At 44.3% G+C, this 27,738-nt stretch overlaps 1 protein-coding gene across 8 annotated transcripts in view; it reads right to left on the reverse strand.

The window, feature by feature from the left end:
* Med12l (mediator complex subunit 12L) overlaps nt 1-27,738 on the reverse strand; it is a 316,360-nt gene that overhangs the window by 285,339 nt on the left and 3,283 nt on the right. For 6 of the 8 annotated variants that reach the window (XM_085676475.2, XM_085676476.2, XM_087899491.1 and 3 more), the window contains 3 exons: nt 9,649-9,753; nt 3,659-3,850; nt 2,110-2,142 (listed from right to left, as the gene is read on the reverse strand). In XM_085676475.2, the coding sequence (XP_085532601.2) occupies nt 2,110-2,142; nt 3,659-3,850; nt 9,649-9,753 (330 nt within the window). The remainder of the gene's footprint in view (nt 1-2,109; nt 2,143-3,658; nt 3,851-9,648; nt 9,754-27,738) is intronic. The other 2 variants (XM_087899492.1, XM_085676479.2) reach the window with 1 other exon arrangement.

Here is a 27,738-nt window from a genome sequence, read left to right on the forward strand (position 1 = left end):
TGTCAAGTCCATCATTTTCCAGCCATTTATGAATTTTGATAATACCAATCCTATGTACCTATGGGTATTCTATTTTTTTAAAACATGGGCATAAAACTACAGCAAGGAGAATTTTGTCACCAGATTGGGTATTTCTCTATACCAGCCCACATGTTTTCATGCCATGGATTTGGCCCTTTCAAAAGAAGACACTGGAACCCTGCCTTGGATATCAAGAAACCTGATCTCTCTATTCAAAAAAAATCATACTTAAATTTGGGTTGCAAAGTTAAAGCTTCAAACCTGCCAATTCATAGAGCATAGCATTGTTCTAGTCGTTTGCCAAGTCAAACTGGACTTTTAAATTTATCTATTTGCATGCCTGGTACATGTGATCTCCAGAATTAAAAACTTCACGTGATTTATATATATATATATATATATATATATATATATATATATATATATATATATATATATAACCTGTAAGATTAAGCTATTTCAGTTAGGTTTTCCAAAGAAACACCAAGCTGGTTCAATGCTGGAGGAACACTTCCTGCCTTGGGCAATGGGGTATTGTGTGTCTACACTGTGTTTAAAGAAAACTGAAAACTTTCTGATCAGGTTCATTTGTTGCCTTAAGTACTATTCAGAACACTGTCACCATGACACAGAAAACCACACTGCACAAACACGACAGGAGGCAAAAGACATATGGGCTAAATCTGTAAAGCTTCTTCTCCACATAACACAGGGGTACATTTTAATAAGAAAATACCCTGCAAGTTTAGAATACAAGGCACATCTTTCGTGGAACAAGGTCTCTGTGTTTACTATCATTTAAGACAGAGACAAGCAAAACACAGGGTCAAACATTCAGCTCAAGACCTGACGCTTTTCACTAGAATATAAAATATGGAACCAGTGGCTTAAATTGTATCAGTCCAGGTCAGGCTGCATCTCATTCACACACACCAAAAAGAGGTAAGATCAAGGCCTAAAACCACAGATAAATGCTCTCTCCAGAGAGTCTTGATAACTGTATCTTTCATAGATGGCCAAAGGATTTATTAAACAGCAAATGTTGGGTGGGAAACAAGCAAACAATTGAAAATTTGAAATGTTTAGATAAAATACCATAGAAAACTGAGCGACAGATCTTACATAAACAGCACAGGACAAAATGGCAAAACCCCGAGCTGAGTCAAGTCAGGGCTTCAATATCCAAACAAACAGATGCAAAGAAAGTTAGCTGATTAAGTGAAAAGATACGTGTGATGGTTTTGTCCACTCTATACTTTGGGCCTACTTGAGGAGGAAATGATGTTTTTCGGTGATTTTTTTTTTACAGTGATAGATTCTTTCTTTTCTTTTCTTTTCTTTTCTTTCTTTCTTTCTTTCTTTCTTTCTTTCTTTCTTTCTTTCTTTCTTTTTTTTTTTAAGGAAAACACCTGACATCAACTTGATATTGAACCTAGGCAATCACTGGGCAGTATTTTAATTTCTAAACCAATCCAAGGCTGCAAAAGAAATTGAGATGCTAAGTGTGGGCTTCTTGCACGAGCACAAGGCTATTCATTACCACCACGTCTGCCCTTGGATGTTCGCTACCATCGGCATCTTCTGTTACCTCATCAGGACCAGATCAAAAAGGAATTCAGACCATAAGAACCAAGGGCACAGTCATAAGTAAGAACCAGACAACTGTTCAAGAGTTGGAAGAGTATCCCTGGTTGCCCGCATGTTCCTTTTCCCAAGTAATGGTGGACTGAACCAAAAGTCCTTACGGGCCCCTCTAGAGTACTGTGTAACTCCATACTAATGGAAAGCCGTGCTGAAAACATGATCCGTTCCATGGAGAAAGGTACTCTGAAAGCTGGGGAAGAACTGGAAGATGACTCCAGATCTTACATGTAAACATCAGAAATTAACTAAGTAGTTGAATAAGAAGACCATGTAGAGAATTTGGTCCTTTGCCCAAATCTACAAGAGCTTCTGCCATCTCAAAAGGATGAAATTCTGAGAAGAGGAGAAGAAGGACTCCTGGAACGCCTAAGACATGAATACATCAGAGTCAACGTTTTATAAAGAAAATGTCTATGTTTGCAAAGAAGTAATGCCAGGGCTTACCTGAGGGACACCTGACTTGGCCAGAGGCAGCTCCTAATAAAGAAAGAAGAACAATGGCTAATACAGCACACCATGACTTTTGTCCGTCCCTCTTAAAAGATAAGAGACCCCTACACCCCTAAAAAGCACAGAAACCAGCTCCTTACCAATATTCACCTTAAGAAAGCATCCAAAAAGTACTCTTAAAGCTTGTAACAAAGGGACACTTTAAAGAACACCCGGCTGACAGCACAGAGAGAGGCTATGAATCGGCGTTCAGAAGCCATCAAACTCTGCAGGATGCTCTCTGGCTTGCATGGCCTTCAGAGACAATCAGTCCATGGGCCACAGTGAGACCACAAACAGATGTTAACACTGGGGAAGAAAAGCTCCAGCTCCATAGTTCAGCCAGGTTGAGACAGTGGCACTAACTCTATAGGAAGAGTTAGTCACACTTAAACAAGTGTTCTTCAAAGACTGCGGGTGCCTTTCATTTCTATCATCCATCTATCTATCTATCAATCTGTCTGTCTATCTGTCTATATATCTATCTATCTATCCATCTATCTATCTGAGGCATGTGTAGTGTCAAGATATTATAGCAAAATAAAGCCAATGGAGGATGCAGGTACTATTTTTCAAAGAGTCGCTTTCAAAAACAAACATGCAAGTATACCAAGGCATTCTCTTCTGAGTTGGTTCACACCAGGTGGAAGTGGTAATGGCCTACTTAGAACAGAAGATGGCAACCCCTAAAACTCAGGGGCACCAGGGGAGATGAAAAGAGACCCCTGGGACTACTTCAAAAGCATACAAGAAGTCAGAGACAAAGACTAAGAGGGAGATTTCTAATTTCTTTACTGTAAACTTTCAAAGGACATCTTGTATTATTCAGACTATAAGATTATTGAACCTATATATGGATTTTTTTCACACAGAAGAAAATTCCGAGAGACAAAGATTTTAAAAGAAATTAATACCACCCACCCACCCTATACACATCATTCTCAAAAATGCTGCGAGTGATAAATACACCTGCTTGTTTTGTTTAAAAGATGTTTCATTAATACAAAGCTCACCCAGAATAAGATTGAACTTAGCCTAAGGCTATTATTTACGTGTGTGTGTGTGTGTGTGTGTGTGTGTGTGTGTGTGTGTGTGTGTGTAACTCCCAAGTACTGGAATTATAGACAGAAGCCTGGGATTATGCTCCTAGCTGGGATGGATATTTGATAGGGCTCTTTTTATCATATCATGGACATCTTGATCAAAGAAAACTAAAAGTGTAATGAGGGAGAAATGAAGCCTCACTGCCTACTTTTAAATTTTAGGACTATGTCTAAGTCTACCTAAACTGTCTCTGTGCAGATTCTTTAGGTTTTCAGATGCCCTGAGCACCTCAAGTAATCAAAATAAAGAGGGAAGGACATACGAACAGTGATATCTGGCCATGTGCACCTGTAACTGGGCCATAAAAGAGCAAGGGAAAATGAACGAACATGTGAACACTAGGTCAAACATCTTTGTTTATCACACTGTAATTGTAACAATGGAAGAAAATACTTGATACCTTTTTCGCCAAAATAGCAAGTGGTTTATTTCCTGCTAAGTCAGAGAACCAACTATGAATTGCACTCTGAGATCGAGCAGTAACCAGCCAGTAATTATCTTTAGCATTAACTTGGGGCTTCTTCTTTCCGGTGTCCTGGAAAGTGTTAAGCTTTAGTTTCTCAGCCAATATGCTGCTGAAGTATGCGCCGATCTACAGGAAGAAATGGAGACAAGACAGTGTTTAAAGACAATGTGCAACTACCTTAATGTTACATATTTCATCTTCATTGTTTCAACTAAAACCTTTACACAGTCCATCAGAGAACAAAATGGAAACTTAAATTTTTGAAGCCCAAAACCATGATTTCCACACAGTAAGTCCTGAAGCCCAACAGTGTGACTTCTGTAGGGTAACACAATGCAAACCTTAGGCAGCAGATTTGTCCCATTGACCCCAAACAGTTGGGAACAGAGAATCAAGGTGAGCATTTCCCTTGTTTTGCTTAATCTTAATTAATAGCACCTGATTTTAGAAAGGAGAGCCGACGTTAACACTTGATGTTGCTTTCTTAAAGAACCTAGAGACATTTATTTAAAAGAAAGATTGCAAAAGGTAGAGTTAAATTAGGTGCTCAGCATTTTGAGTGCGCTGCTAATTTTATAAACACGAGAAGAAAAAAAAACACAAGAAGACAAGGAAAGGGGGGTCACTAAAATGGAACAGGACAGGGCAGAGAAGCCGGCTTTGGCCAGTTATTTTACCATTTCATGTTACCTATAGTATAGGATGGGCAAAGAGCAGTGGGGTGGAGAGAGAAGCAAGGAGCCAAAGGGGAGATGGCCAAGGGCAGGACAGGAGGAAGAGAAGAGATTCTGCAAACCTACAGGAAACCTGAGAGTATTCAAGAATCCAGAAAGCAGCACGTTTGTTTCCTGAGGATCTTTCAATCATATGATGCAAACAATTTCTAAAAAGAGCCTTAGCCAGCAGTAGCAACCCAAGTGAGGTAACAGCGCTACTCTGGAAAAATCCAAAACTAAGCATCCCACCGCAGTTAAAAGTTGGAGGTAAGTCCCACGCATAGTCTGACCTAGTTTGGCTGGGGCCATTCATCAGGTTTATCGTTGGGACAAAACGTTGGGACAAATTTTTTGTTTGATATGAATAGAAATTCCCTGAGCCAGAAAGTGCTAATAAAAATTGCGGTGGTTTGAAAAAGAATACCTCCAGAGATTCATATATTTGAATGCTTGGTCATCAGGAAGGGGCACTATTTGAAAGGATTAGGATTAGGAGGTGTGGTCCTACTGGAGGAAGTCTGTCACTGAAGGTGGGCTTGGAAGCTGTAAAAGCTCGCTCTGTCTCTCTCTCTCCCTCTTTTTCTCTCCCTCTCTCTCTGTCTCTCTCTGTTTTTCTCTGTCTCTCTGTCTGTCTCTCCCTCTCTCTGTCTCTCCCTCTCTCTGTCTGTCTCTCTCTGTCTCTCTCTGTCTCTCTGTCTCTCTGTATCTCTGTCTCTCCCTCTCTGTCTGTCTCTGTCTCTCTGTCTCTCTGTCTCTCCCTCTCTCTCTGTCTGTCTCTGTCTCTCTGTCTCTGTCTCTCCCTCTCCCTCTCTCTGTCTGTCTGTCTCTCTGTCTGTCTGTCTCTCCCTCTCTCTGTCTCTCCCTCTCTCTGTCTGTCTGTCTCTCTCTGTCTCTCTCTGTCTCTCTGTCTCTCCCTCTCTCTCTGTCTGTCTGTCTCTGTCTCTCCCTCTCCCTCTCTCTGTCTGTCTGTCTCTCTGTCTCTCTGTCTCTCTGTCTCTCTGTCTCTCCCTTTCTGTCTGTCTGTCTCTGTCTCTCTGTCTCTCTGTCTCTCCCTCTCTCTGTCTGTCTGTCTCTGTCTCTCTGTCTCTGTCTCTCCCTCTCTCTGTCTGTCTGTCTCTCTGTCTGTCTGTCTCTCTGTCTCTCTCTCTGTCTCTCTCTCTCTCTCTGACTATGGACCGTGATGGAGCTCTCAGTCACCTCTCAGTGCTTGCCTGCATGCCACCATGCTCCCAGCCATGATGGAAAGGGATTTCCCCTCTGAAGTGTAAGCTGCTCCAATTAAAGGCTTTCTTTTGTACTGGCTACCTTAGTCCTGTGTCTCTTCACAGAATAGCACAGTGGCGAGCAAACACCAGAGTAAGCAGAAGCACAGATATGGGATTTAGGCTTTCAAACAAATTCACTGAAGTTTTTCTGTTTAAAGCAAATGTTTCTAGAACTTTCTGAGGATAAACTAAGAAGAAGCAGGACCAACTGTCTGTAAACAAGCAGTCACTAGTGACAAATTGTTAAGATTTTAAATTTCTCAACTGATCTTTCTACCAAGGGCATATATACTACTGCACAGTAAAGAGGTCTCTAAGCTGCCACCATGTTTAGGTATGCTAATCGTAATGAACAAGGGTATAAAACGAAAAAAGAAAATTACTCTAAGGGGTCAATGTACCCTCTTAATAATGGGAAAAAACCGAATATAAGTGTTTTATAATTCTTCTTAGTGAATCTTATAAACAGGGTCATATTGTAAGCAAAGTCAAAATTCCTAAGTAAATAAGACAGGAGAAATGCACATTAGGTCTCCAAAAAAAAAAGGTGAAAATAATATCACGTTAATAAATGTTTCAAGATTGGTCTCATTCTGGCCTGGGGTATTGCCCCCATGCCCTTCCCAGCACTTGGATTACAGGTTTGCCACCAACCAGCTCGAGTACTTAGCTTCCTTTTAAGAGCAATATATTTACATTATTCAAAATTCAGAAGACACGTATTTTTAAAGCCCCATCCTCAAGACCTCATTCCAACCTCCAAGTCATCAATTTGACTAGCTGGTTACGTAGCCCGCTCCTCTCTTACATGAACAGACACAAGCAGACACAGACTTGGGTTTTCCTGTCTGGCATATCGGGCTCACTATGCACACTCAGTATGAGTCTACCTTTATGTGGGATTCATTTAATTGTTTAGCTAAACATTCATGTTCTGCATGGGTGCGCTGTCCTTTATTTAATCAAGAGAGTATTAACGGGCACCTGGAGCACTGGTTAGAAACTTCAGGGTTAAGAATCCTGTTAAAGTGAACACCTTTCCCATTTGTTGCGGGCAGGTATTGGGCAATTTCGATAATTTGGATGGCACGATTCTACAGTTTTAATTATACTATCATATCACCCCTCAAAAGGTCTAATGCCAATTTATACTCTTTCAAAGAAAGTGTAAGAAGGTTAACTCAACACTTGTTTTTATCTGCCAAGAAGTATTCAGATAATAGCTCCTTTGATAAGAGCACGGGAAAGGTCAAGTGTTAAGCACTAAGATACATGCATTTCATGCTAATGAAATCAAGTTCACATAAGAAATAACATGTCCCTGAAGAGATCTCACAGAAAAAGTGGTCCAAACTGTAGTGGTGTTAATTTTGTTAATTTGGTTACTCAAATTAATATAAAATTTGACACTAGAAACCAAGAAATGAGCAGCTCGTTAACACATTAAAAAAAAACCCTACTCTCTGATATGAACTAAACTTTGAAATGCCCAAAATCCACACACTGAAACCCAAGCCCGTAATGTTGCTACATTTGACAACAGCCTTTTATTTTATCTTTTTAATTTTATTATTAGTTGTAATAAGAGAATAAGAGGGGGGAGGGGTTCCGGGCACATCCACGTCAGAGGACAAACTCCTGGAGACAGAGCTCTCCCTCCTGTCTGCGGCACCGCCTCAGTTTTTATGAAGACGAAGTTTGTAAAGATACACGCACAACATGTGTAGAAAGCAGATGGTAGTTTCCTCCTCCCAGATGTTTGTGTGTAGACTGAAACTGTCCAACTAGAGAGAGCTACCGCCCAGATTAGCCAGTCCATTCTCCTTGTGTTGTGCATAATAAAACACTGCTGGAGGTGCCCTTCATCAAAGCCGGCACAGCTCACCTGATCCTGGCTCTTCTGGATGTCATTTCTTCAATGTTCGCTGTTTCTTCTTTCCCAAGTTGCCCCACTCAGATGTCCTGGACCAAGCCAGGTGGGGATGGCAGTAGATCACTTAAGAAAAGTGAAAATGTTCTGGGGACGGGCAGTAGGGTGATGGTTATATAGCAGTGTGAATGTGTGTACTGCCCAAGATCTACATGCTAAAACAGGGTGAGGTGGCAAACATTAAGTGTGCTGATATATGTGTGTGTGTGTGTGTGCGCGCGTATTAGTCACAAATACATAATCATAGTTGTAACAAGAAGTGTATAAAGGGGGCTGGAGAGACGGCTCAGTGGTGAAGAGCACTGCCTGCTCTTCCAAAGGTCCCAAGTTCAATTCCCAGCAACCACATGGTGGCTCACAACCATCTGTAATGAGGTCTGGTGCCCTCTTCTGGCCTGCAGGCATACAGACAGAATATTGTATAATAAATAAATATTTTAAACAAACAAACAAACAAACAAAAAACAAAAAAAAAGAAGTGTATAAAGTTTGCAGAAGACAAACTTAAAAATGTCATCTGGTCAATGGAACTACATACGAAAATGCCTGTTTTCTTTCACACCTTTGCAATAGCATTTTCACTGATGGTTTAGCAGTCAATTATTTCTATGGTTTTGTGAGCCAAAAGAAGTGTAGCTATTGACTTGTGCTTTCTTGTCATATATTTCTTTCTTGTATATATGATGTTTTTAACTTCATGAGAGTAAAAATATTAAATAATAATAATGTAAAAAGAATTTAAAAATCAATCATTAAAAGAAAATGAACAAAAACACTCCCATCTAAATATCTAACTGATCCATGAAAAAAGATATTTAATTCAAGAAACTTCTGAACATAATATTCTATGATTTTTTACATTTTATAATTAAAATATAACATCACTTTCCCCTTCCTTCCCTTCCTCCTAGGCCCTTTCTCTCCAACTCTGACTATACATTTTTAGTGAAAGTTGGTCTAAGGACAAAGGTATTGGAGAAAAAGTATAAATAGTGCACAGAACTTAGGCTGTTGTGATGACATTGAGGAAGTCTACTCAGAAACATTGTGTGTGTGCTGTGACACAGAGCACACTCTGCTGGCACCGCGAGGAACAAGGCTCACTTCAGGGAAAGGAAGGCACAAAGACCGAGCAGAAAGAGGAAAGGAAATACCGTGTGAAGTAAGTTGGAAATGGGCAGCAACTGGTAGGTGGAGAAGACAGGCAAGTTAGACAGAAGAGTGTTCGTCCTCTCTGTCCACTGGAAGGGCCTGGAACTAGCAATGCTCTAGAGTGGCTGAGCATGCCAGGCACCCAGTGGCAGACACAGACAGAACAAGACGAACCTGGAAGATGTTGCGGGAACAGTGAGAATGGTGGGGATGCTTAACCAGGGTTTAAAGGGGCCCTACTTAACAAAAATGGAAAATGCGGGCAGCGGAAAGAACAATGAAGGGAATAAATCATAACCCTTTGTGCAAAATTTATAGAAGTCTAGGCTATTTATATGATTTCAAAATAGCATTACGAAGGGATTCCGGTACAGCTCATTGGCAGGACATATGCACAGGATCTACACGTCCTGCGTTCAATAAAAAAATAATAGTAATAACTAGAGACTACCAAGAAATAGAAATAGTTATTTTTATAACGTAGGAAGACACTGGGTATCCCAGTGAGTGAATGACAGGACTTAGTATAGTCAACAATTGGGCAACGGCACTGCGCTCTTCCTGACAGAAGCCCTGAATATAGTCTCAGCAGAAACAGATCTAGACTATAGCAGCAGTGTGAATCTGGCCCAGGCTCCACTAGAGAGGCAGCCACGAAAGCCATAAAAACTAATCAGAAGGTGGAAAGGGACACTGTAGTCGTCTCGGAATGAAATGCCTGACAACCAACACCATGTGTGCTTCCTGGTTTTCAAACATGAGGAACCCTGGAATGCAGAATGGGGCATACATAGCACATATATACCTCAAGGGTAGCGCAAACACCCCTTTCCAGGAGTTACGGGAAGCAACCAGCATTACCTTTGAGGGGTTGATTACAATGTTTCTCGCAGAGCCATGTTCGTCTCCAGTGAAGGCTGGCTGATTGTTGAAACCCTGTTTTACGTTCACAGCAGTAAGTTCATCCTGTTCAAGAGAACATACTGATTAAGCAGAGAACAGAAACGCTTCCAATCAATCCAGACACTGCAGCCTGAGTAAGAACTAAGTTCACTGTTGTCTTGAAGAGAAAGACGTTGAGAGGACAGTGATCAAGAGAGCAGACACCAAAACCAAAGCATTCTTGAGTAGGAAAAGACCGAGGGAATGCAGTAAATGCTAACACTGATTCTAGGTAGGGGACATAGAGGTCTTCTGGACTGCTTACTTAGCATACGGGAGCACGTAGTCAATTCTTGGCAGAATTAAAGTCATGGTGAAAACACATCTCTGGGTAGGTATAGTAAAGAGTCCTTAGGAAAGTTAAACTGAGCAGGAGGACTCAACCTGACTATGGTGACATCATCCCAGGAGCTGGGGTCCTGGACTCAAGAGAAAGGAAAGATCAGGATGAGACCAGCTCTCGTTTCTACGTCCTGACAGCGGGTCCTGTATACGCAAACACCTTAAGCTCCTGCGGCAGTGAGTTCCCTGCCATGATGGACTGTTATCACCTCAACCTTAAGCCCAAATCCTCCCTGCCTCTACATGACCTGTTGTCATTGGGTCATAGCAGAGAGAAAAGTAACTACTACAAATTTCACATCCTACTATTTTACATGTTCCGTGAGTGCCATTAACTCTGAACTTATAAATTGGAAAAATAAAAGTGAACAGCTCCTTCGCATATGCATGGAAACAAGAGACTGTAGAACTTTTTAAGTTTTTGTGGGAATTGCTTTGTTCTTCTAGATATGGGTCCTGGGGATTGAGCTGCCTAGTTGGAAGGATTGACAATGAGACTCTTTACCAGCTGGGCCATCTCACAACCCAAGGCTAGAACATGTTTTCTCTGGAATTGTTCTGAGAAGCTCACAGTTTGACTCTCCTTCCTTGGTGCCCTGTCTTTTTTAATACTGCATTTAATATTGCCTTTTTAACTTGCATGTGCATGGGTGTTTTGCCTGCACGGATGTCTATGCACCACACGCATCCAGTGTCTGTGGAGGCCAGAAAGCATCAAAACTGGAGTTACAGATGGTTGCGTGTTAACCTGGGTCCTCTGGGAGAGCAGCCAATCCTCTTACCTGCTAAGCAATCTCCCTAGCTCCCCGCCCTATTTTAGATTCAACAAAGCTCTCCCATCCAACTTATGAAAGACCCCAGCATAGTGAGTGAAAGACAGAAATGAAATATTTATAGTAATAAGTCTGTGGTAGCAAGTATGGCCCCCTACAACCTACAACTGCGGGCTGGAGGATCACTGGTTTTACACATCCTAGTTCGCTTAATCCTTACCAACATAGGTCCTATATGGCCAAATGTGTTTCACAGGTAAGAAAAATGACATATATTATACTAGTGCACCATCTGGGCAAGCCAATGATGAAATATTATCCTTGGTCCTAGACTACAAAAAGATATTTCCATGACACAAAGAACAAATGTCACATGAAAATGAGATCTAAAAATACAATGGCTACTCCTACGACCCTTAAAATGACCTCCTGAAAAGATGTGGGAAAACTTTCCCAAGGTTAAACACATCATAAAAATAGCCTGGAATGATAATAATTCTAGTAATTATTATATTAAATAATTATTGTGTATAACATATATTAAAGATAATGATGTTATGTGCTCCATAATAAATATTATTAATTACCACGGTTTGTTTGGGTTTTGTTTTTCAAGACAGGGTTTCTCTGTGCAACCCTGGCTCTCCTGGAGCTATCTTTGTAGATGAGGATAGTACTTGAACTCAGAGATCTGCCTGCCTCTGCCTCCTGAGTGCTAGATTAAAGGTGTGTGCTACTAAGTCTAAGAGCCTGGAATTCTAGAAATTTAAACAACAACCACAACAACAAAAGCAGAACCTCCTTTCCCTGCTCAGATTACCACTGGGTTCTAGAATGAATAACAGGAGCTTGAGATACGTACTGGTAAAAGAAGCTACAGGTAATGAAGCAAGCGACAGCCTCAGAGACCTGAGCTGATGGTCACCACGGCACAAAAGGCAGAACGACAGGTACCAGTTGCAAATGTGAGTCAGAAAACAGTGCTCCAAGGGCGCTGTGATTAGTCAAAAATGGTTGTCTGCTGGAACATGCCATGCAACGGCACCGTGTTTGCATGGATGGGCATCTTGGCAGGCCGCCGCTTTGGTCAGTTTCAAAGGACCCCAATACGGGCAGCAAAACTCTGGGGGAATCAAGTCTCCTCCCAGCTGAGGCAGGCACTCAAATGACGATCCACACAGGAGACAGATTCCATAACCATATCCAAAGACACCTCAAACTGGTCACCCATTTTTAGGGTGTGCAAAATCTTAAGACAAAGCTATATAATTTACATTTTAAGTCAGAAAGATTTTGAGCAAACTTAGGAAACAGCTAACAAAAAAAAATGCCTATAGTCTTAGTATCGAAAACAGCAGGGATATAAAACGGGGCCATGAGAGAGTATCATAAGAAAACTGGGTGTATGTAGATGTGGCTGTGGTTGCCACTAGAGCATTAGGGGACACTGGGTATCAGCCATGTTCATTACTCACAAGGGCTATGACTTACACACGGGGAAATACTAGGCTTTTGAGACGGGCTAGTTCAGGAGTCACCTCTACTTTCTACTCTCAGCTAACACCACTCACTCAGCCCCCTCTCCCTTTCCGTCTTAACCATTCGAATGGGGTTCTACAAAAACAAGTAAAAAACAAGTGCATGGCTAGCCAAATTTGCATGGATGGTCTATTTTCTGAAGTACCCGAAATGAACAAACACTAATGGCAAAAGTCCAAACCAGTTAGGAATAAGAGTGTTTGCTACCATTGATAACACTTCTCAAACTCCAATCATGCAACCAATAGCCTCCTCTTAAAGAAAAATCACGGTGTCTGCAGACCCAACTTTGAGGACGCGGGCTAGGATGGTGGCAGCATCAGGCAGTTTCGAGTGATTTAGACAAAAGGTGATGTGTGCTACATGTATTCACACAAGAAGTTTCTGCAACTGCTCTGCAAGCTTTGCCAAGATCAATTAGGTGTAATTAGAAAAGAAAGAGTCCAAAACTTAGAACAGAATGCTTCTGAACTGCCAACTAAAGCTATCTGTAAGGGACACAAAATAGCTGCTACCTCCCTATGAGCTTTGAACCTCATAAGACTTTCCTAAACAGGACAGTAACAGCCATCAACCGTTACAGTGAGGGTCCTTGCAAAGACAGGGACAGAGCACAGCCATTACACTGTAGTCCAAGACAGCATACAGCACACCATGTTGCTCGAATGGAATTTCTATTGGTAGGTGACAGAGGTAACAAAGTTGTCCCAAAAGTAGCTAAACCACAGCTAAAGGAGGAATCCTACACTCCCTCCCACTGGCTTCAACTAAAACACAGCACAGTGGCACATGCTGCTACCCCAGCATTTCAGAGGCTAGAACACATACCTCCCAGCCAGAGCTACATGGTGATAACCTTGTGTCAAAATAAGAAAATATAGTGCGCACCTTAAGGTACATTTAGGAAGAGGAAAAAAAAAAGCCAATGTTTGCATTTTCCCTACATTTTCAGAGTCTAAACAGAAAACCAGACATTTGGAACTACAGGCAAATTCCTAATGCAACTATAAGTCTCACATGCAAACAATGAGTTGCTATATCTCTGGATCACTTTCAAAGCAATCTTTTAATTCCAATAAAATACTTCAAGGCTAATGAGATGGCTTAAGCCAGTAGAGGCACTTAGGTGCAGACCTAACTGCCTGAGTCTGATCCCCAGGACCCACATGGCAATTGAATCCACAGAACCAACTCCCAACAGCCATCCTTCAGGTTCCATGTGTATGGCACAGGGCAAGGATCATACACATACACACACACACACACACACACACACACACACACACCCCTTTTTTAAGTCAAAAAGATCTCTTTAAAGAGGTGAACACATTTTTTTATTCCAGTCTAGAAACCACTTAAGCTCCTTCTCACTCAAGAAATAAAACCAAAAAGGCCAGCTTAGCACAAATTCCACAAACCATGTGAAAGGCAGATTAATAAATGGCACACAAACACATGTGCACATACACATACACACTCATACCATTTTCCACCCTCATCATCCAACACAGGGCCATGCAGACACTCCCAACGGTCTTGGTCCCCTCTAACAAACGCAGGACCACTGAAGGAACCAGACCGAAATCTCTGCCAGAGACGAAGACACCAAAGCAGAAAACCAGCCCCTCAGCAGCTACCCAAGAAGACTGGTTAGCCCATCTCACGCAGACATATGTTTTAGAAACAGCTTTATGATTACTTTTTGTGACCTGTACCTCTCTCTCAAAAGAGCATTGTCTCAGACTTCTAAGGGTATCTCCTAAGCCCTGGTATAAAACTGCTAACATCCACGATTGCATGATAGGATGTTCATGGCCAAGATGGCATGATAATCCCCATCACAGACAGTAAAGCCATTGGGCAATGCACAAGGCTAAGGGGAAGAACCTTTCACTCCCATACGTCATCATAACTATAACACTTCTCACCATACTTACCTTACATTCCTTCTTAGAATACTTCAAGTAATATTCTAAGTACCCCTCTCCCTGTGGCCTGTCAGTGCAGGGTCCATCTACTGCCTGTCCTCACCTTTCTTATCCTAGCTCCACTGTGCCTTTCTGAAACAGTGTTCTGACCCTCATGGCCTTATCCAAAAGCTGCAGAGGGCCTTTCCTGCTTCTGCCCTCTGAAGAAGCTAAAGAAAGATCTAACATAACTCTACACGGGTCATCAATAATGTGGGAGGCCTTTTCTCTACCAGACTCTGGCCACAAATCAAAGAATTTCCCTATGACTGAAGATGCAGAGTCTCAAAGATCAGTGGTCCATTCTGGCTAATATCCTGTCTGTTGGAATCTCATAGATCTGCATTAGAAGGCAGAGCTCACACCTAGCACTGAGACCAAGTTACAGACCCCTCTATATCTCATCTTTAGGTTTAAAAGGAAACAAGAATAACTCACAGGGCTAAAGTCACGTATGATAAAATGTTGCAGAGTTTGGCACTGTGCCTGATCGATGATTAAGTGCCCTGGTTTTTAATATTTTAAGTTGTATTTAATTTACTTGACAATTTTATGCATTTCAACTTCTATGCCTACATCATATGATTTCCACACCTTCACCCTTACAGAATCAAGAAGTCTTCTGAATTTCTCAAGCCATAATCCAGGCTCCCCCTCCATCCAATCAACAAGTAATTATAAATCACAGCACTGCAGTAAATCTAGACAATCAACCGTCGGCAAACGGCAAGTCTGGAATATACCCCAGAGAGAAATGCTGCCTCCTCAAGAGAACAAAGAAGGGCTTATCCCAGTCTGAGAAACCAGACAGGTGGGAAGGTAGCCTTTGAGATGAGCTCTAACTTTGAAGGACCTTTCTCTAAGAGGACCCTTACAATACCAAAGTTCTGAGCTTTTTCTTTGAAAAAAATGTGTGTTTTCACGAGGAGACACCACATTAACAAAACAGAGAGGATGAAAAATCAGTAGTGTACTATGCAATTCCTAAAGCAACCAGACATACATATGATGCCCTCTGTATGCTGTGAATACCACTGGTTAATAAAGAACTCTTAGCCCTGTAGCAAGGCAGAACTTACTAGGTAGGGAAAACTAAAGTGAATGCTGAGAGAAAGAAGGCGGAGTCAGAGAGAAGCCACGTAGCCCGGCCAGAGACAGATGCCAGACAGAACCTTGCCAATAGGCCACAAGTCTCATGGTAAAATATAAAATAATGGAAATGGGATAATTCTAGATGTAAAAACTAGCTAGCAACATGCTTAAGCTATTGGCCAAACAGTATTGCAAATAATATGGTTTCTGTGTAGTTGTTTCGGGGCTGAACAGCCGTAAAGAAACAAATAGCTTCACACTACACACATACAAATATATAACCAACATCTCAACAAGTAAATTTATAAGTGTCTAATAATCTAAAGAGATCAGGAAAGGGAACAACAAACTCGAGTCCAGCTGAAGCAATGACTACAGTAAATGTTATCTAAACAGTTGTGGAGTGCTTAAGCTGAAGTATTATCAACTGGATCCAAAGGGGAGAAAAGAAAAGCCCAACTCCATACTGTGCTTTAAAATTAAGAGACTTTCAAGATGGATAAAATGGTAGGAAATGGACAGAAGCAGATGTAGAGGATCTAAACGTAAGAGGACGTAAGATAAAATAAACTTCGTGACCATCAGCAATAAAAAGAGGCAGGTCATGACAAAAGAGTCGGTTCACAGGAAGGGTGACAATCACTGGTGTATGTGCCATGAGGGAGGCCAGAGGAGAACCACGCCTGATGTCTATCAGGTGGGGAAGATGAAGGCCACCGACACCTGAAGAACAGCAGCAAAGATACAGCTGCAAACTGATCCTGAAGCAGGGGAGTGGAAGGAAGACATGGGGTGTGATGGGTCACAGACAGAAGTCCTGTCCTTATCATAAACACACTAGAGGTTATATGCAAGGGGATAGCAGCCAATTCTATCAGCCTGCATTGAAGACAACTGATCAGAATGGGGTCAAAATAACGAAGGCATGTGGGAATCACAGTCTGAAGACCAGAGGGCCCTGAGTTAGTGTTGACTTACAGGCAGCAACTCAAACCTTGGGGATGAGGTGCACAGGAAAAGAGAGAACTGGGAAGCCGCAAGGGTCCAGAACAGGCCCCAGGAAAACTCAACAGTGATCTAAGGGTCAGGTAGTGAAGGACACACCACAGCATGGTCGTTCCAGGAAGAGGAGACGTTTTACCTGTGCTTTACCTGGGAAACCAAGGGAAGAAAGTGTCTTATCGCAAGAAAAGACAGCAGTGTCAAGCACTTCTGGGATGTGGCCATCCCTGGAGACCTCCAAACCACAAGGGAGGGATCGGAAGAACAAATGGAAAGGGAAGAGGCAGGATGCTTCTAGAAGAGTCTGGAGAGAGAAGAGTGAGATCAGGAATTGGGGTCATAGGGTAGAGGGAACTTTAAAGCGTGGACTTCCGGGATGTGTGTCATCAACCCCAGGAGGAAGAGCAGACAGGGAAGGAAGTGAAAGAAAATGAATGGTCTGCCTTTGCATGCAAGACAGCACAACCATACCGAGTGCCAAGTTAGCCAGACACTCGAAAGATGGGGAAAGGTTTATGCACACACTGTTCAGGGTCTGGGCCCAAGGGCAAAAAGAATTTCAAGTCCTAGTCTGTAGTAAGTGTGCAAATAACCTTATTTGAAATAGTATCTTTGAAGACGTGAGCAAGCCCAAAGGGGTCATACTGAATTCATGGATCTGGATCTAGTAGCTTTGTATTGTGATAAAAAGAAGGTACAAACAAGAAGAAAGACAGTAAGATCAAGGCAAAACTGAGATTGGTAGTTATCTGGCTACAAACCAAGAGGGCCTAGTCTACTAGAAGGTATAGAACACAAGAAAAGTATTAATAACAAGTACTTACTCACAGCTGTAACCTCAGTACTCCAGAGGCTGAGGCAGAACAACTATATGCTGAGACCTTGTACTGAAAAAAAAAATCTCCATAGTTAGCAAAACTGGTATCACGCCGTCAAATTCTATATCACCCAATATATGACCATTGTTGGGCAGTTACGTAACATTAGCAAAGAAACGTCATTTACAAAGCTGGAGCTATGCCTCTGTGGTTAAGAACCAGTATGGCTCTCTTGCAGAGAACCTGAGTCTGGTTCCCAGCACCTACGTGGAATAATCACCTGCAACTTCTCATTATTTCTAAACGCTAATGATGACTTTTTCTAAATCAGTAGTTACTGTTTGGTCTTCTGTAGTTCATGACTTGAAAATCAAAATATTCGCACCACTTATGCTAATAACAATACATTGATCTCACTGAAGATAAAAGAACACAAGGAAAGATCTCCGCCTGAGGCACCGCACGGCCACAGTCTTGGGGACCCTGTCAGTGAAGATACCTGACCTGGGAGAAAACAGCTGCCAGGGTTCCAAGTTGTCCATGCTATGGTGCTTTGTCCCAGCAGCCCACGAATCAAAATAGAAAGGGGACTTCTGCCGTTCCTCAGGGCAGCACTGTCCCTAAAGCCAGGATCCAAGCCATGGGGCAGCAATGCGGCTACAGCACAGCAGATGAAAGAGTGGTTTTGCAGTAGGGAGCCAAACATGTCACCCTATGACCATGCGAGAAGTTGTTTAAAAGGAAAGCAAGGTTTGCACGGGCTGCCCTGTTTGCGGTCAAACTACTGGATGGTAAGAGCGTTCCTACCGGCCTCTAAGACAGGGCAGGACTCCCCGAAAAAGAAGCCTCTCCCCTCCCTTGGCCTCAACAACATCTCTACTACCAGGGCCACATTTGCATCAGAGTCACACCAAAAAGTTGTCTTTTTATATCCACTGCTATTAATATTCACCTCCCACCCTAACCACACCCGAGGCCTGACCATCACTAGCAATGGGACCTGAAATAAAGCCAGAGGATGAACCTGGCACAAGACAACCAGATCTGCCTTCATACCTATGCCTACTGAAAGCAAAAGAAATGGCTTCTAATCATGGACTCAGTATAGCTCTCTCCCTGGTATCTTCTGTAGGCAGTACATGCATGCCCATCCTCATAACTAACGTAGGCATGGTAAGAACCATATCTACAGGTTGAGAAACTGGGTAGACTCCGTATGGTTTGGCTCTTAAGTGGCCACCTCAGGAATCTCTAAAAACAACGCTTCTGGCTACTATTGGTGAGAGTATGGAGCTGCGTCATTGGCTGTTACGTATGGCTTTCTCCAAGACGAGAAGACATCTGGAGTAAGCAGTATTGCCAATTAACCTAACCCAGAATCCTGGTTCCCTGCTCCTGCTGTGTGAAACTGAGGTAATGCTGCCCACTTCACATGGCGATTTTTAACACAGAACCATCACGATTGTTACCATCATGACCTCCACATGACCAGCACATACAAGAGCAGCCATGCACATGACTGGGCGCTGGAAGACTTTTAAAGGATTGGATGGAAATGCCCACAACAACTGAGCAGCAGACACACTCAGACTGCCGATATCCCTTAATGACCTCCCTCATCCCGCCCAGAGTAGCCTAGTGAGGCAGGCAGTTCCTCCCTTGTTTTAAAGCCGGAGAGCCTTTGATTCCAATTAAATCTAAATGCAGTATACTTAGCATTTATTCCACTCATTTAAATAATTGCATCCCATTAATTCACATTCAAACCCCATTCAAATGCTTGTCACCCACTGATATCAAACACCTGGATGGGGCTCTCAGAAAGATTCCAGGAAAACTGCAGGAGAAAAATACTTGAGCTTATAGATTTACATACACATAAGACAGGGAAGAGAACCCAAATGTCTGATAGCTTACCCTACCCAGCAACAGTCACAAAGGATGGCTTTCTCTTTGGATTTATCACTGCTAAGAAGAGCCACAGGCCCGGATGATTCTTGCGTTGCAAACTTTCTAATGTAAATTCTTCCTTTCAATCATGTTTTTACTAAATAATTGTAGGTTGGTTTGTTTTTGTTTCTTTTGTTTTTGGTTTGGCAAAGCAGGGCTTCTCTGTGTAACAGCCCTAGTCAACCTAGAACTCGCTTTGAAGACCAGGCTGGCCTTGAACTCACAGAGAATCACCTACCTCTGCCTCCAGGGTGCTGGGATTAAAGGTGTGAGCCACCACGGCCCGGCTTCACTTAGCATTTCCTGTGACCAGGTGTGAAGTGATCTGAAGCCGACACAGCAAGCACACGTCTTAGCACGTGTCCATGGATGCTAATTCTGCAGTTACCGAACTTCCCTGCCTCAGTGTGGCTCTTCTTGGTTCTCCTTCTCCCCATCCCTCACTGCAACCCCACCCCAAGCTCAATGCACCCCTGTGGGAATCCGTGCCGTGGGAGAGCAGAGAGAAGTTTCTCCATTTTGTTTTTAGTCACCGAGATTGGATTCATTCATTATGGGGTCAGTGGTTCACAAACATAGGGACTAACCGAAATTCTGAATCAAGGAAGACAAACTTCCCTTAGCCAGAGTACCACAAACGAGCAAAGGAAATGGAACACACAAACACCAGCCTGAATGGCGGACCTCCGTGGGCGCCCCCGAGCTTCTCCTTTCCATTTTCAGGAAGCTTGCTCACGCCCACCTCTTCAGCCGTGCGGCACACACCTGCCACGCAGTCTTAGCTATTAACTGCCACCAAAGCAGCCCAGAAGAAGGCCAGTGGCAGGTTTTCAAGAGGCAATTGAAAGATGGGATAACCAAAAAAAACAAAGCTATGTGGACGCTTTCAAAGCTAAGACTTTAACCAGTTGACCGGCTAAAGCCAGCTGGAATTCTTGGGGGCGGGTAGGAAGGTGAAAAGACTAACTGTTTCAATTCAACCACGAAGGGCTCATTTGAAAGTCGGACACGTCACTACAGATCTAGCACAAATGTGTCCCTCGGAAGTCTTCAAGACCCTGCACACTAGCGCAACAGTGTCCCTGAAAATCTGAACCCTGTCCACACCCCCTCTCTTCCTTTGACCAATTATCACCAATGGCCACTTCTGCAGTCGCATTCAGCCTCCTTTTACTTCAAGGTCTGGTTACTGACGCCACCTCCCTCACAACCTCCTGGACTCTACTCTCTCCCACACTGGATTTACTAGGTGTGAACGACTGAGATTAATTTAATGGAGACTCATGTGCACTCGCCACCATGCCCCAGAATCCCCCACAACCAATCTGTGGGGACAGCAGCAATGGCCCAGTTGATCTGTAGAGCCCACCCACCCTGCCCCGCCAGCACCCTGCAGTATGCCCAAGCATCTTAGTTTCTCTTTACTAAACTCACACAGCACCTCCAGCCTCTCTCGGCAGAAAGAGTAACAGTGACAGCACCGGCTCTGAAGTCCAGCTCCAGCATAATGTTGAAAAGGGCACTGATTAGTCATGTATTTCTTGTGCCTCAGTTCCACTCGCTTTGGAGAACCAGAGACTGGCATACACCCGACTGCACAGAACCGCACTAAGAACAACAGATCTGGGAAATACTGTCTGTTACTATGTAACTGCCACTTTACATACCACTGAATATAAATATTGGTCCTCAGTGTTAAATTTAAAAAGATGGGTGCAGTGGCTCCAGCTACCACATCCTCTCCCTACCAACTTTTCCGAACAGGAAACTCGGGATTTTTCAGGGCGTAATCAAAGGGCTTTCTCCTGCACCTACAGGTTTATCAGAGAGGCAAACGCTCTTCTGCGGCATGAAGGCCTGTGCTTAGTCCAGGCTGCGAAAGGATACACAGAATGACGATCTGGCTGTTTGTTTGTTTTTTAGGTGTTTTAGGAAAGGACCGGCATGACAGAGGTGTCTTTATAACTACATGCAGCTACTAGCGAGCCCGACAGTCGCCTCTATTTAAGAAACAAAAGAAGGGAGGCCTAGTGGCCAGCACTTGGTGTTAAGTACCACACTCCCACAGAGGAAGAATGTAGGTGATGAACCTGAACCTGGTGTCAGTCAGCTCACAGGGCCGCTGGTACAGACTGGCTCTAGTGCACCACTGAATTAGACCTCACATTTGATTTTTTATGTTCACGTGCTCCTCTGTATTAAGCTGCTCTGAGTAATTACACAGTAGCGATGGTAGAGCTGGAATGCCCTCAGAAGGGAGCAGGACCTCCACCCTGAGGCTCTTGTCACACAAACAGGCCATGAGCACCTCTGCAAACAGAGCCACATGTGTGCAGCCAGGGCTCTCCTAGGGACAATGAAACAAAAGTCGATGGAAAAAAAATGTTTATTCAAACCAGGTCAAGAAGGTAATTGGTGAGGTTTCTTTTTCACCTTAAACCTCTATCTCGGGGGGAGGGAAGAGCTGGGAGAGCCAAGGTCTCCTACAGGAGAAAACTGAGGGACAGTGACCATGAATGCTGTGGCTGGGCTATGGGCAAGACTGGGCAATCTGGTCACCTGGGATAGAGTAAGGGTCCTCTTCCCAGATGGGAGACATCGGCAAGGGCTTTTCCCTCGGGAGCTAATTAACTAAAACCAAGAGGGGCTTCTCTTCAGCGTGGAGCCTGAGAAGCAGGAAGCAGTGGGAAGGGACAGGTGCCAAAGGGTCCTTTGAGAAGAGCCCCAGGTACGCAGGAGATGGGACTCTAGGCTGCCAACTAACAGCAGTCACCAAGAGGTAGTACACAGTGGGAGTACCAGCTCTGGGGAGGCTGGAGTGGGACACTCCAGGAGTCCAGGAATTTGAGGCTCAGCCTGAGCAACACAGTACTAACTTCAAGTCATTTAGAAGATTAAGGATAAAAGAAAAAGAAATTTAAAAAAAAAAAAAGAACTGCAATCCTAAAGACCTATCTTTACAAAGCCAGTCAAAATTATCTAATTATTTTTCAGTTTACTTTTTCTGAGGGCAAAAATACTACAAGGCTAACGTTACAGTTGAAATGCAAATTTTTAGCAAAAAGAAGAAAATTTAAAAATATTGTTAATCCTATGCCCAGTGCTATGATTTAAATGCATTTTTCCAAATTCATATTACCCTGATGCTAGAAGCTAAGAGGTGGGTCCTTTGAGAAGTGAGAAGGCCAGTCACCTTGGTCACCTTGCTCTGCCCTTCCCCCACATCCCATTGTCACCCACCATATGGACACCTCTGCTGGGCCAGGGGCCTGCAAACAGGTGGGTACGAAAATCAGGTCAGGCCACTCTTGACCTTGTGCATCTGTGGAACGCCTTTCACCATATTATAAAGAAGCAAGAAGCCCCTTATCAATGACAAGCCCCTCAATATTGGATCTCCAAGCCTTCAAGCCTGTAATAATATGTTTCTTTTCCTTAAAAATAAAAAAAGTACCTTAAAATTTGCCCAGTGTTGTGTCATAGCGCCACCAAAAGGACCCAAAGACCCAGAGTGAACAAGACTTCCATAATATGCAGATATGCAAATTTTAAGTAGGACTTGTGCTCTTTTGCTGATTTAGTGGGTTTTTTTTTCCTCATTAAGTTTCCTAAGGCACTGAGGAGTTGGAAATGGTTCCTAAAGTCCCCGTCACCAAGGACCAGCTCTGGAAACTGACCAGTGACAAGGAACATAGTTGCAGAAGCTCCCAGCTCCCTTCTCTTCTTGGGAGGAACATGGATGAGCGCAGATGCCCTCACTGTACCCTTTCTTCCCTCCTCTGGCCTCCCCACGCCATGATGAACCAATGCTGCTCTCCTTCACCGCACAGGGACTCGAAGCTTTAGCCACTTCATCCCCTCCACTGCATACTCTACCACAGCAGTGGTCTCCCCGGAACTTCAAAACCTCTCCATGAGAGAAGACTCAGAGCAAAATTCCTGAGTCTATCTCCCTCTTTCTGCCCTGCCTAGCACCTGCCACTGCTCCCCAGGCACAGGCATGCACCTGAGGACTGTTCTCCATGCACATGTATGTACCTGCCCCTGCTCCCCATGCATATGCATGCACCTGAGGGCTGCTCTCCATGCACATGTATGCACCTGCCCCTGCTCCCCATGCACATGCATGCACCTGCCCCTGCTCCCCATGCACATGCATGCACCTGCCCCTGCTCCCCATGCACATGCATGCACCTGAGGGTTGTACTGTTAAGCAAAAATTCCCAGAATCCATTCTGCCACCTTCTCACCTACCCAAAGACCACAAAGACCACCTACCCAAAGAACCACTTTGTGGTTCTCCAGCTCCCTGAAGGGCCATGTTAATCTCAAGTGTCAACCTGTGGGGAAACATCTCACAAGATGTTGGGTGAAGGGCAGTGGCCGCAAACCCCACAGACAGCCTTCTGTGAATCCTGAGAGTCCATCTGAGAGCAGGACTTTGTGGCACAAGACTAGCTCGTTTCTCCTTTGCCTCGGGTTAGCCACGAGCTTCTGATGTTTCCAGACCCGGGCATGGAATTCTACTTGGCTAGGAATGCTTTCCAGCTGGCAGGAAACAAACCCAGGCTGGGAATGGGGTTTTCGATCAGTCACTTTCACTGGGAAAGTAGCTAAATGCCCATTCACAGAGCTTAGTTCCCAATGGTACCAACGCTTCAAATGCGATAGAATGAAAGATACTAGGACACAAGGTATCAGAGCAGTGAGCCGGAACCGGACAGAGTCCGAGCTACGCTGCAGGTAAGCACACAAGCCAAAGCACTGCTTCCCAAGCTCAGTGTGCTGAGGAATCACCTAGAAAAGGAACTCAGAAGTTCCTGAGTTTCCTCCCACTGGTTCTGATTGGCCAGGTCTCGGTAGACCTAAGCACTGGGTCTCTGAAATGACAACGAGGTGCGCTTCTGCTCTCTGGCCAGACTCACGGAGCAACACATTTTTAAAAAGTGGTGTTGGGGCCTGGATCCAGGTCCGTGTCTGACTCTGAGTACAGCCCCTGCCCCATGCAGAACTTTCCTCTGGGCAGTTAGAGGCAGAACTGAACCAGGACTTTCAATCCGCATTCTCACCAGAGCCACCCAGGAGCAGGACCACCCCCTCCCTGAATATTGGGATTTTAATAAAGTCGGCAGCAGGGCCCTGAGGCCAACGAATGGCTCTCAGGCAAGGAACATTCTAGAACCAAATGTCTCCGTCGCCTTCTGTCAGAGTCCTCCAGGCAACTGGCCAATTTGTCCAGTCTTCCCTGTGACTTCAATCTAACCGTCCCCGTTCCTCTGCATCTCCCCCATGGATCTGAATCGTGTGGACTTCCCCTTCGGTTTGTACCTGGTCTAACCCAGCCAGAAGGCAGTCACGTGAACACCAGCAACAAACCCCTGCCCTCGTGCAGCTTTCATTCCAGTGAGGAGAGCAGGCCGTGGGGAGCAGACGCCACACCCCAACAGCTGGATTTCAGACACGGATGAGCACTATAGAAGCACAGGAGCACATGGGAATGGTAAGAAGCTGAAGATGAACAGCAGGAAGGGTCCCCGCTTTGGGAGAATCTCTTAGTTAAAACCTAAGAACAGTAAACCCCACTACAGCAAAGGACTGTAACCCAAACATTGAAGAGCCAGGCCCACTGGAGGGGAAGAGAGCATTAGCGGCCCAATGTACAGTCAGAAGCCAGAAGGGTAGACAGCAGCAAGATGCGCATAAAACAGATTTCCAAAGGCATTTCTCAGGGACACTGTCCTCAGTACAACAGAAGGCCCCTGGATCCTCTGCCAAGACATCAGCTACTTGTAGCCGACCTGTATTGAGTGTCGTATGGGAAATATGTTCAAATACAAACCCCATGTCACAGGTGAGAACTCTGAGTCAAAGTAGTGGGAAATGATGGAGCCTCAACTGGGAGGCAGGTTGTGTGGTGACAGAAGTCGAGGTGAGCAAGTGCCAGGATGCTGAGGCCCTGAGGGCTCTGTACACTATGCGAAGTGCAAGAGAAAGTTGGTGGAAGGGGACTGGGGTTTCCTGACATACTCTTAGATATGACTGGGAAAGGATGTAACGTCCGCAGGAAGTTCCACCAAACAATGCCTCCTTGGGCTGGCTGATAAGACAAACTTCAGCTTTGGCCCTTGGATCATCCTTAAGCGAGTCGGGTTGAATTCACTAGGAAGCAGGCCCTGCAAAGTGGGATGCCTTCTCTCTAGCCCAAACTCTGGACCAGCCTTATCATGTTACATTCCATCTGGTTAGGGATGCAAATCCCGGGGCCACTCCCAGACCTGCCGAATCTCAGACTCAACAACCCAGCTTCTCCCCCAACTTCACTTTTGTCTCTTTTCTCGTTTGCAGCACTGGGAATTCGAACCCAGAACCCCGTGAACGCTAGGCAATCAACCACCCTGAACGCTAGGCTCCGCCCCTAGATCCGAATTCAACCTTAACCTTTCAGGTGAAGTCAACTCTGCTCAGAAGCTGGAAGGAGCCAACTTTGCAGAGCTCCCTGCCTCTCCCCTAGGCAGACCTGCTCTGCATACCACTCAACCCTTCCCCTGGGCCCCACTGCTGCCTCCCATGCCTAGAAACCCCACGACTGCCCCAATCCATTTCTCTTACAAATCTGATTTCCTGAACATATTTACTGATCAACTGTCCAGGCCACATGGCCAAGGTAAAACAACTTGTCCCCCCTTCTAGGATTCCATTTCACTTCCACGACTCTCGGCCTTCACAGCAGACCGCTGTGACACTCTGGACATTTACTTCAACTTTCCCGACACCTCTAACAACGTGTTGGCTTTTTTATTCACCCGTGTCTCTCTCGTTAATACACTACGAGAAATATGTGTGCCCTTGGAATTCCAGGAACTTCACGCTATGCCAGACACATCGATGACAGCAGATGTTGATGTCTCCCCTGTCCTCAAGAAAACGTCTCATTGGCAGGGAATGGCCAGACACAAACAAACAATTATAAACAATACACATGTCAGAAAGGCCTGGGAAGGGTCACTGAGCTGAGGCCAACATGATGATAAAGAGTCAAGCCCGACCAGCGCTCCCTGACAGGAAATATTCGTGTTCTGAATCTACGCCCAACTCTAGTCTAAGCTCTCTACATGCACTACCCATGTAAGTACCCAACCACCGTGCAAGAAAGCCGTAGCCTCATCCACACCCGACGAGGGAAGAAACTGGCATACAGGGAGAGAAACGGGTATGTGAACAAAACAGCCAAGATGCAGGCAAACAGAATGGCTCCAGAGCCCATCTTCCGGACCACAGCTTGCGAGAACTGGATGGGATGCTGAGGATGTAGGAGGAATGGCAGGCAGGTGTCCAGGCAGACCAACATATGCAAGAGTTCCCGGGAGGAGAGATGTCAGCCTAAAGCCAGAAGAAAACCTGAGGAAGTTGGGGAAACTGTGACGCGTCAGACGAATCGGAACTCCAAACTATTCCGGAAGTGGACCAGACAAGGCAGGCTGGTGAATGCAGACTACTGATATGTATATGTAAAGGAAAAGAAACACTCCCCACTTCCCGGATTCCTACATTTTAAAGTTGGGAGGACACACTGGGTACAACCAAGTACTATACCATCACATTTAATAAAGTCTAAAGGGGGGCCAGGGGACTGCAAGTCCTCGAAAAGATTCAGTCAATTGATGAAGCCGGTGTGCAGATCTTCTCCTCATTACATCTCCAGAGTCCCCACTGAAGGAGCCCACTCGGTGCCCTGAAATCCTATTTACAGAACACTATTCCCACTTCTTAACAATAAAAATGATGTATACAGCCATGAGGCAGCTTCCGTTAGAATTAGGGCTTTTCTCACACAAATATGAAGGGAAAGTTTTCACAATGTTTTTACTTTTTTTTTTTTTTTTTTGGAAGAGCACAATTAAACCAGTTGACAAGGGAGAAGTGACGCAACTCTGTGCCGACTACAAAGATGTTCAACCATCATTCAAACTCGTGACCGTCCGACTGGAAGCCTACACTTTCTCCTTTACACCAATGCTTCCCCGCTGGATGGGGTGGTGCAGGCCTAAGACCTCAGCACTCTGGAGACCGATGCAAGAAGATTCTGAGTTCAAGATCAGCTTGGGTAGGACCAGTGAGACTGTTCTCAAACAAATCACCACTGCTCTCTGGTGCATAGCAGTATGGATTTGGACGCACAAGTCAACTTTCCAAAGTCTCAATAGCAATGGTCTCTTTTGAATCTCTGTCATTACATACCTTGTGTTTGTGTGTGTGTGTGTGTGTGTGTGTGTGTGTGTGTATGGGATTTGATACTTTTTATATAATACACACACACACACACACACACACACACACACACACATTTCAATAAACTCCAAAAGTCAAGACTGCCAAGAAAGCACAATAAAAATTTCTCTACCGTTATTAAAAGAATAAAAGCACTGACTGACTGGCTGCACCAAGATGGGGTGGGATTTTGAGGGAGTAGTACAGCAGAAATAACTGAAGCTTGGGAATCTGTTCGCCAACCACCAAAAAACAGCC

The sequence above is a fragment of the Myodes glareolus genome, chromosome 20, assembly GCF_982192425.1.
Source record: "Myodes glareolus chromosome 20, mMyoGla1.1, whole genome shotgun sequence".
NCBI classification, from domain to species: domain Eukaryota; kingdom Metazoa; phylum Chordata; class Mammalia; order Rodentia; family Cricetidae; genus Myodes; species Myodes glareolus.